Source organism: Alosa alosa, chromosome 2 (assembly GCF_017589495.1).
Source record: "Alosa alosa isolate M-15738 ecotype Scorff River chromosome 2, AALO_Geno_1.1, whole genome shotgun sequence".
NCBI lineage: Eukaryota > Metazoa > Chordata > Actinopteri > Clupeiformes > Clupeidae > Alosa > Alosa alosa.
This window is the reverse complement of record NC_063190.1, coordinates 33,753,687-33,764,394: the sequence shown is the minus strand read 5'-3', so window position 1 is coordinate 33,764,394 and position 10,708 is coordinate 33,753,687. Positions and strand designations below refer to the sequence as shown.

General features: G+C 43.1%; 1 protein-coding gene across 1 annotated transcript in view; it reads left to right on the top strand.

Moving 5' to 3' along the window:
- Window positions 1-9,932, top strand: part of ppme1 (protein phosphatase methylesterase 1) — a 13,973-nt gene extending 4,041 nt beyond the window's left edge. The window contains exons 7-14 of the mRNA XM_048233894.1: window positions 52-142; window positions 3,003-3,068; window positions 3,864-3,990; window positions 5,183-5,312; window positions 5,805-5,849; window positions 8,300-8,364; window positions 9,200-9,267; window positions 9,457-9,932. Of these exons, the coding sequence (XP_048089851.1) occupies window positions 52-142; window positions 3,003-3,068; window positions 3,864-3,990; window positions 5,183-5,312; window positions 5,805-5,849; window positions 8,300-8,364; window positions 9,200-9,267; window position 9,457 (593 nt within the window). The 3' untranslated portion in view covers window positions 9,458-9,932. The remainder of the gene's footprint in view (window positions 1-51; window positions 143-3,002; window positions 3,069-3,863; window positions 3,991-5,182; window positions 5,313-5,804; window positions 5,850-8,299; window positions 8,365-9,199; window positions 9,268-9,456) is intronic.
- The last annotated feature ends 776 nt before the right edge of the window (window positions 9,933-10,708 follow it).

The window sequence follows — 10,708 nt, the reverse complement described above, 5'->3', positions numbered from 1 at the left end:
CCAGGTGCTGAGTCTGAATTTGTCTCTCATCTCATCTCCCTCCCTCCACAGGGACGGCCATGGATGCCTTGAACAGTATGCAGAACTTTCTGAGGAGTCGACCAAAGACCTTTAAGTCTGTGGAGAACGCCATCGAGTGGAGGTAAAAAGCTGCAGTTGTTAACTCTGCCATGCCAAAGATTTCATCACACATACAGTAGATCACTAGTACTGTAGATCACTAGTACTGTGAGAGATCACTCACTCATACAGTATATCACTAGTACTGTGAGAGATCACACATACAGTAGATCACTAGTACTGTGAGAGATCACTCACTCATACAGTAGATCACTAGCACTGTGAGAGATCACTAGTACTGTGTGAGCTCACTAGTACTGTGAGAGATCACGCATACAGTAGATCACTAGTACTGTGAGAAATCACTAGTATTTTGAGAGATCACACATACAGTAGATCACTAGTACTGTGAGATCATGCATACAGTAGATCACTAGTACTGTGAGAGCAGTGTTTCCTGCTAGAAATAAAAAAGGTTAGTATGAAAAAACTGGTAGGGTGTCACTCCTGGCTCTCGGGATGGTTTTTTTTAAATTCTAGTTGCTAATCACACCACACACATTAGCCTAACGTGACTTGAGAGGGACAGGATTCAGGAACTAAAACAGGCCCATCTTCTGTCTGACTCGAGTCACGTTAACCCTTGAACATACCGGTAGTTCACGTTGACAATGGAGAATCGCTTAGCTTACTTCGTTTATGACAGAAATTAAGTTTTGTGCCAACACGTTGTAAAAACACATCCCACAACACTGCAAATCTCCTTTACTTTACTTAGTTCGCGATTCACATTAGGCCTACTAGGCCATCACCGTGAGTGCATACAAAATGTTTTGCAATTTACCTTCGATACTACCAGCAGTCGTTGCTTTTTTTACTGCGTCGATTCGCAATTGAGTGCGCATCTAATGTAACAGCGGTGTCTTCGCGGAGACATCCTCTCCAGTTTCATTTTTGCTGTTGTTGCGAGCGAGCTTAGGCCTATAGACTACCATATGGGAAATACATTATACGATCAGCTTCAGAAATGAATGGGGCTTCCTTGGCCTGTGCTACACCTTTCCACCAAGTTTGCGAAAATTTTAGTTTTTGCGATGTTGACAAACATGCGTAGCACATGGAAGCTCTTGATGGCGCATGCCACTAACGTCTATAAAAACAATATATTTATGGAATAAAACTAGACAGGTAGGCCTACCTCAGATTAGCATTGCTGTTTATTCTTAAACTGCAATTTTCAGCCGCCAGTGGAGGGCATTTAGCCTACTATGCTTCCAGACAATATTTTGCGTCTCCCCTAATTCTGAAGCAGTGGCACTGCTAAATGAAGAGGAAACACTGAGAAGAAAGTTAATGCTTTAAATAGGCTACATCAACACAATATATAATATGTGAACTGAAACTGGACGGGCCATAATAACCTCTGACTAGTAGTTTAGGCTGTTAAATTGCAATGTGAGCGGCAGCCAGCAGGGGAGGATACGTCGCAGGATTATTTAAAAAGCAAATGTGTGTCTTCCCTGATTCTGATAGTGTGAGAGATCACTAGTACTGTGAGGGATCACGCATACAGTAGATCACTAGTACTGTGAGATCATGCATACAGTATACCACTAGTACTGTGTGAGATCACTAGTACTGTGAGGGATCACACATACAGTAGATCACTAGTACTGTGAGATCATGCATACAGTATACCACTAGTACTGTGTGAGATCACTAGTACTGTGAAGGATCACACATACAGTAGATCACTAGTACTGTGAGATCATGCATACAGTATACCACTAGTACTGTGTGAGATCACTAGTACTGTGAGAGATCACACATACAGTAGATCACTAGTACTGTGAGAGAATGATGATCTAGTGGCTTTATGGGCGTCATGATTGTTAAGCGTAGTCTCCCGTGGGCTCCCCAGCTAAAGCCAAGCAAGTGTTTGAAGTGTTTGCTTCAGAAGGAGGTTCCCCTCTGCCATGATGAATGTGATGTGACGTGACGTGATGTGTTGTGGTGTGGTGTGATGCGGTATGTTGCGTTGCGTTGCGTTGCGATGTGATGCGATGTCCGACACATGTGGCCATGTGTCGGACTGTAACAAATCGCCCTTATTCAAAAAGACTGATTGCCACTACGCATAAATAAGGTTACGGGCGGATCCAATAAGCAGGAAGTCGTGCTGGTTCAATGCAGATGAAGGCCGTTTAACTTAACTTACACTGGCAAAATAATAAGAGTTATAAGAGTATATTACAGAAAGAAACCCAACATATGAGATTGATTCACTCTGTATTGTAATGCCGCGAACTTCATGACCACTTTCGGGCACAACTGAAGGCCGACACATAATTAACAACAAAGTTTCACAATGCCCCAACAAATACCCCCCAGAGTTCAGTGCCCAATAGTCCTGACATCAATCAGATGACTCAAACAGTCCAAAACACAAATGTGATCCCCGGAATAGGAAAAAGTTCTTGCGCTTACAGTCTGTTGAGAAGTCGTTCCTTATACAGTTCGAGAAAGCATAATCTCACCAAAACACGCGCGTTAGGAAAAGGATCCTTTGCTTGCTGTAATCCAATGACTTCGGAAAAGAATGATAATCCACAGCGCTAGCGGATACAGAGGAAGAATCACAGTAAGTTCAGCATGCAAGGCCTCTAACGTGCGTTACTCCACACAGCCGGCTTCACACAGGTAACTCTCGGAAGCTCTCCTCAGCCTCCATTTAAACAAAGTGCAATAAAAGTCCTCCTACCCAAAGCAGCGTCCAACAGTCAGCTGACATCAAATTTACATACATGGCATATTAAACAGAGAGAAAATACTAATACATTTTCATACAAACAACCATGTAAAAAGGTGATTTTGGCAACCTTTACAGGACATGCGCCATGAACTTGGTGGTGTAACTTGTCTCCTTGTTGTGCTCTCTGCAGTGTGAAGAGTGGGCAGATCAGGAACATGGAGTCTGCGCGTGTCTCCATGGTGGGACAGGTGAAAAAGTAAGTCCCCATGAGATCAGCATGTAATGAAGAAGGCATGACTGCTCTGTCAGTCATGAAGTTAAATATCAGTCAACCTTAACTTTAACTTTTATATCAGTCTGCCTAAACGAGCTGGAATCTGAATATACGACTGAATAACTGGTCAGTCAATTGAAAAAGGACCTATGAAGATTTATTTAAGTGTGAAATATTAAAGTGAAATGGCACCATGAGTTCAGGACACTATCCACAGCCTCCTCTATCTGTTTTAGGAGTCATACAGTATTTAGTAGTGTTTTCAATACTGTTCGATTTAGATATGGAGATGAATGCCATTTTGTTGGTGTGAATTTGGCTGTGTTGTTCTATTGTGCTGACTCTGTTGTTGTTTGTGTGTCGGCTGTGTTGTTGTTGTTGTGTGTCGGCTGTGCTGTTGTTGTTGTGTTTGTGTGTCGGCTGTGTTGTTGTGTATGTGTTGGCTGTGTTGTTGTGTATGTGTTGGCTGTGTTGTGTATGTGTTGGCTGTGTTGTTGTGTATGTGTTGGCTGTGTTGTTGTGTATGTGTTGGCTGTGTTGTGTATGTGTTGGCTGTGTTGTTGTGTATATGTTAGCTGTGTTGTTGTGTATGTGTTAGCTGTGTTGTTGTGTTTGTGTGTTATGTTTGTGTGTTGTGTTGTGCTTGTGTGTTAGCTGTGTTGTTGATGTGATGATGTGTTGTGCTTGTGTGTTAGCTGTGTTGTTGATGTGATGTGATGATGTGTTGTTGAAGATGTGATGATTTGTTGTTGTTGATGTGATGTGTTGTCTGTGCAGGTGCGAGGAGCCCTTGAGTAGCCCAGCTGTGTCCAAGAGCATCACTGAGGGGATCATTGAGGAAGAGGAGGAGGAGGAGGAAGAGGGGGAGTCCAACCACAAGAGAAAGAAGGAGGAGGACCAGGAGGTGAGGAGGACGAGGACGAGGACGAGGAGGAGGTGTGGAGAGATTCACTCTCTCTCTGCCTCAGATTGTATGCTGAGGTTCCTGTGAAGCTCTCCAATAGTACAAATAAGACTGAATGAGTGGTAGCCTGGGAAAAACCCAGACGTACTTCCGGCAAATTCGAGATTCGCTCTGAAAGTCCGTCTGGCCAAGAACCCATTCTAGCCCATTTCCAATTTTCCTAGATCGAGGCACCAATCAGACCCTTGAGGCGGGCTTTACGATGGCGATAAGCGCACCCTGTTAAAAAGCGGGTTTTAAAAAAAAAAAAAAAACATCAACCATGGCTGCTGCAGCTTGTTTGAAGCTGATATCACGTTGGTTTAAGACAGGGAGTTAGAAGTTTCTTAACTGCTTCCTTATGTTGAAATATGTAACATTGTACAAACATGTATGTAAGGGATATTTATAGGACTATAGTAGCTGGACACGTAGCCGACAGAAAACACATAGGCTACTTTTGAATTGGTGTGCTATGCGAGCATAACTCGAATGCTACACTTCAGTGTTTGCCTTGAAACAATTCCGGCATAATTGCTTTGAACGTTTCAGTCTCTCGTCCCCCATTCCTGCTTTATATGTCCCGGTCAGCCAGAAAGGATGAATGAAACAAAATGCTCTTTTGAACGTGAACGGTTTTGTTCAGAGCTGAAAATGCAATTGTGTTTGACAGAGGGCAGATGTAAATTGCTAGTGACAAAATATTAGCTTTCAGTGTGGCACGATGTCTTTGTAAATTAGCCTACGTTTAATTAAAAAGTGGTTAATTCTTCCTGCTTCTCCCTACAACCAGACAGTGTTGCAAATTGTGTGTTTCCGTCACTCTGTCTCTTTCGTTGCTCTGATTGGTTTTTGGCCTCTCCTATTGCGTCCGAGGCATTTTGATCGCCGTCCGTTTGGGAACGCCCTTTGGAAATGGGCTGTGAATGAACCTTCCCCAGACCCACTCTCAGTTACGACTGAGAAGGGTCTGGTTTTAACCGGGCTAAATGAGTGGGTCAGTAGTCAGTTAGTGTTCAACTGTTGTTTGGACCCCATGCCATGAAGTACTTTTGCAGTTTGGGAGATAAAAAAAAATGTAGTATTGCTTCTTACACAGTGGATTACCTTGACCGTGTGTGTGTGTGTGTGTGTGTGTGTGTTTGATCCTCAGGTGAAGAAGGAGTGCTTGTACACCTGGCGTATCGAGCTGTCGAAGACGGAGAAGTACTGGGAGGGCTGGTTCCGGGGCCTGTCTTCTCTCTTCCTCACCTGCTCCGTGCCAAAACTCCTACTGCTGGCTGGTGAGACACACAGACACACACTCACACACACAAACACACCGAACATGCACACACACACACACCTGGCGTATCGAGCTGCTGGCAGGTGAGATACACACACATACCCACAGACACGCTCACACACACAACTGAACACACAGGTGAGATACGCATACACAGTCACACACACACACACACACACACACACACACACACACACACGCACACACACACGCATACCTAAAGAAATGTAATAAACATATGGTTGGTGGAACTTGGAAAACTCACAATACACATACACACACACACACACACAGGGTTGCCCCCCTTCCATTTCGAGAGTTCATATGCAAATATGCCCCCTCCCCCTTCTCTCTCCCCCTCCCTCCCCCCCTCTCTCCCCCTCTCTCTCTCCCTCGCTTTCTCTCTCCCCCTCCCTCTCTCTCTCCCCCTCCCTCTCTCTCTCCCTCGCTTTCTCTTTGATGAATGTTTGATGTCTGCTTGCTGATGCAGGTGTTGACCGGCTGGATAAAGATCTCACAATCGGACAGATGCAAGGTCAGTTCATACATTAGCAACTAGGATCCCCATGAGCAGTGCACTGTGTATGTTTTTGTCACATACAAACAGAAAGAAAGAAAAGTGTGTGTATCTATATATGTGTGTTAACATGGGGTACTTTCCATAAGATCATCTCTCAATGGAAATCAAACCAGCTACTAGGCTAACTGAAATAAAACCATGTGGTAATTTCCATTAGATCATCTCTCAATTGGAAATCAAACCAGCTACTAGCCTAACTGAAATAAAACCATGCCAATCTCTAGGTATGGTGAAGGGTATGTGATTATGTGGGGCTATTTTAATTCCAAAGGCCAAGGGAACTTAATCAGGATGCATAGTGTCCTGGATCCATGAAATAACTGGCCTTAAAAAATAAAAATCTGCCTGCCTCTATGGGAATTTAACATAGGGGTGGGAGTACTTATGACCCCTGTATTTTAAGTCAGAACATTTATTTATTTATGATACATTATTCATTCCCAAAGAAAATTGGTGTCCTTAAAGATTAGATTTTCCTCATTTTTTAACTAAGGCATTAACATCAATTTCCAAAAGATGTTTTATTCCTCTTTTTAGTCAACTTTAGCATGGGTTCACATACTAGTCAACTTTAGCATGGATTCACATACTAGTCAACTTTAGCATGGGTTCACATACTAGTCAACTTTAGCATGGGTTCACATACTAGTCAACTTTAGCATGGGTTCACATACTAGTCAACTTTAGCATGGATTCACATACTAGTCAACTTTAGCATGGGTTCACATACTAGTCAACTTTAGCATGGGTTCACATACTAGTCAACTTTAGCATGGATTCACATACTAGTCAACTTTAGCATGGGTTCACATACTAGTCAACTTTAGCATGGGTTCACATACTAGTCAACTTTAGCATGGGTTCACATACTATGAACATGAACTCTGTGCTTGGCCCTCTTTATTCTTCTATCTTCTCCCCCTTGGTTCAATTCTCAGGAAACACAGCATTTCTTTTCATTGCTATGCGGATGACACACAGATTTATGTCCCTCTTAAAAAGTCAGATGCTTACAGTATTAAGCCATTGCTAGAGTGCCTACATGACATTAAAGCCTGGATGTCTCTTAACTTTTTAAATTTTAATGAAAAAAAGACTGAAGTCATGGTCTTTGGTGGCACTTCTGTGACCCCCCTGGTTGATCTGGGTTTGTTAGCACAGTACCACAAGCCAATCATGACAAATTTGGGGGTAAAAGTGGACTCTGACCTTAAATTTGACAGCCAGATTAAATCTGTGGTAAAATCAAGCTTTTTCCAGTTGAGGCAGCTGGCAAAAATTAAACCAGTCCTTCAAAAACAGCACTTTGAAACAGTAATCCACGCCTTTGTGACCACCCGGCTGGATTACTGCAATGCACTTTCTATGGGGGTTAGCGGGTCCTCCGTTGCTCGTCTGCAACTGGTACAAAATGCTGCTGCCCGTCTTTTAACTAGCACACGAAAATATGAGCACATCTTACCTATTTTAGCTTCACTCCACTGGTTGCCTGTCCATTTTAGAATTCATTTTAAAACTCTTTTATTTGCTTTTAAAGCCGTGCATGGCCTTGCCCCACCTTACCTTTCTGAGCTGCTCCACCCATACACTCCCAGCCGCTCTCTCAGGTCAGCTGACCAGCTGCTCCTGACAGAGCCCAGAGCCAGGCTAAAATCTAGAGTGGAACGAGCTTTTGCCGTTGCAGCTCCAAAACTATGGAACAATCTGCCCCTTCACATCAGACAGGCCCCTTCACTGTCTCTTTTTAAGTCCCATCTTAAAACTCACCTCTTTTCTCTGGCTTTTAACCCCAGGTAGTGTGTTGATGGTATGTAGATGTGTTATGTGGGCAGTATATTTTAATTATTTGATTTTATTTTATTTATTGGATTTGAGTTGGTTTTTAATCTCTTTTTTACTTTTATTTTAGTTTTTATGTCTTTTTACTTTTTTTTTTTTTTACATTTATTTTAGTTAGTTTTTATCTCTTTTAATTTTAATACTTTATCCTATTATAGTGCTTCTGTGGTGTCTTGTGTGTTTCTTATCTTGCTGTACAGCACTCTGGGAACCTTATGTTTGTTTAAACTGTGCTGTATAAATAAAGTGGATTGGATTGGATTGGACATACTAGTCCAACTTTAGCATGGGTTCACATACTAGTCATCTTTAGCATGGGTTCACATACTAGTCATCTTTAGCATGGGTTCACATACTAGTCCAACTTTAGCATGGGTTCACATACTAGTCATCTTTAGCATGGGTTCACATACTAGTCATCTTTAGCATGGGTTCACATACTTTTTCATGGGACTGTATGTGTTAACTTTTCAACTACCTCCATGTGTGTGCTAACTGTTCGCATACCTGTGTGTGTGTGTGTGTGTGTGTGTGTGTGTGTGTGTGTGCGTGCGTGTGTATTGCAGGGAAGTTCCAGATGCAGGTCCTTCCCCAGTGTGGACATGCGGTACACGAGGACGCCCCCGACAAAGTGAGTTTACACCTTTACACACACACACACACACACACACACATTGAGCTAGACACACACGCACACACATTCAGTCACACACACACACACAAACACACACATTCAGTTAGACACACACCTACACACATTCACTCACACACACACACACACACACACACAGTACAATAGTTGTCCGTAAGTGGGAAAAGTAAAGTAGTACCAAAAATGTCCCAGCTGCATGACCTCTAGTATTGTGACCTACAACAGAACTGATGTGATATTCCCTGAGAGGTTTTTATTTCGACTATTAATATAGCCAGAGAGAAAAGAAGAAAGGGCGAACCTGAGGTGCTCATGGTTTGGTTAGAAGAACATGTTTCAATGAGTTTGAAAAGCCTGAGTCTACAAGTTATTGTGATTTCAAAAGTACGGCAATCCCTTCAAGTGACCAACTAACTGTAAGATGAATACCAGAGTTAAATTGTACTGTTACACATATTTTGTTATGTGAACTGTGTTCAGGTACTCCCCAACACTGACTGTGGTGTGTGGCCTGATTGGTCAGGTGGTCTACTTCAGTTAGTAACGGTCTAGTTTGGCTAAGTTGCGTTGGCCTCTGATTGGTCAGGTGGTCTATTTCAGTTAGTAATGGTCTAGTTTGGCTAAATAGCGATGCCTCTGATTGGTCACTGGTCAGGTGGTCTATTTCAGTTAGTAACGGTCTAGTTTGGCTAAGTTGCGGTGGCCACTGGCCCCGATGCGGCCCAGATCTGGTGAATCCTCCTCACACACACACACACAAACACACACAAATCCTCCTCCTGACCTAAACACTTGTCTGTCTTTCTGCTCACAGGTAGCTGACGCACTCGCCACCTTCATGGTGCGGCACAAGTTCACAGCGTTCAAGGAGGGCTTCCCATGGTGAGTGCCAGGATTGATGGGACACGTCACGAAACATACTGCCACCCATCTGACCAGAACATATACCTACAGTACTTGGTGTCTTAAAATGTATTTATTTAGAAATGTCTTGATATCTGCACAGTATCTTAATCAGTGCTTTGTGTGTGTGTGTGTGTGTGTGTGTGTGTGTGTGTGTGTGTGTTTTAGATGACCCCTGTGTGGTGTCCGGTCCATTGTTGCTCTGGAGCTGCCTGAAGCACTGAGGCCCGCAAACGTCATTCTCCATTTTAGCCCGCAGGGGGCGTCAGAGCTACTCAACACGACTGGACCCCTCCACTGCAAAACCCTCTCAGCGCTTCATCCTTAAATTAAATGAGTTTTTATTCTGAGGAACTTCTTTAAGTTATCGCCATTGTCAAGTGTTGTTTTTTCTTCTTTTCAGACTGAACAGATAGACGGATAAATCACTATGCCTCTTGTGTTGTAATCACAGGGATTTTTGATTTGATTTGTTTTCTATTTTTTATTTTGCTAATTTGTTTCTCCCTGGGTCTTAGTTTTTGTATGTCCTGCGATGCCTTGCCTGCGTCGTTTTCAGTTTGGGGTGATTGCATAATGTTGTGCTTTATGTGTTGCCCATGAATGGTTTTGATGAAAACAATAAATATGAACTATAATAGGAAGGTTAAGTAGTCTTATGCTTATTTCCCTACCTATTACACCCAGCGCATGGAGAATAGGATTTCTCCTTCCTCAGGATGACGAGACCATCACTCTCTGTCTCCATATTGGGCGCATCTCATCTTTAAGTCAGCATCTGTGTGTGCCTAGTCTGTTTTCAGCAGGTGGTGTGACGAGATCACGTTGGTCTTGCGTCTTTTCTACAGAACCACAGGTGGTGTGACGAGATCACGTTGGTCTTGTGTCTTTTCTGAAGGACCACAGGTGGTGTGACTAGATCATGTTGGCCCTGTGTCTTTTCTGAAGGACCACAGGTGGCCGTGATGGAGCGACTGGTGATGACAGGGCAAACTGAATTCTGCTGATGACTACAGGTCAGGAGCTAAACACGTGTCCACTCGAGTGGACAACACGAAAGTTCCCAGCTCTCTTCTCTGGGTAGCTCATCTAGAGATCAAGTCTAAAGCACTTCCATTACCATATAACATGGGGCGAAAGTGGCTGTGGAGGTAGAGGAGTCACTCAGAAATTGTGTGTGTGCGTGTGTGTAGGAGGGAGAGACTGGTAAATGCAAGAGGTGGGAATAGTTTGTAAAATTCTGAGTGCTCTAGTTAGTGTAAAAGCTCTATAAGTGCCGTTTCACTTTATAATTTTACCATTAGCCATCCATCTCCTCAGTTTAACTAGCCAGCCATTCCCTCAGTTTAACTAGCCATCCATCTCCGTTTAATTAGCCATCCATTCTCTGAATTTTTCTATTCATCCATTCCTTCCTTTT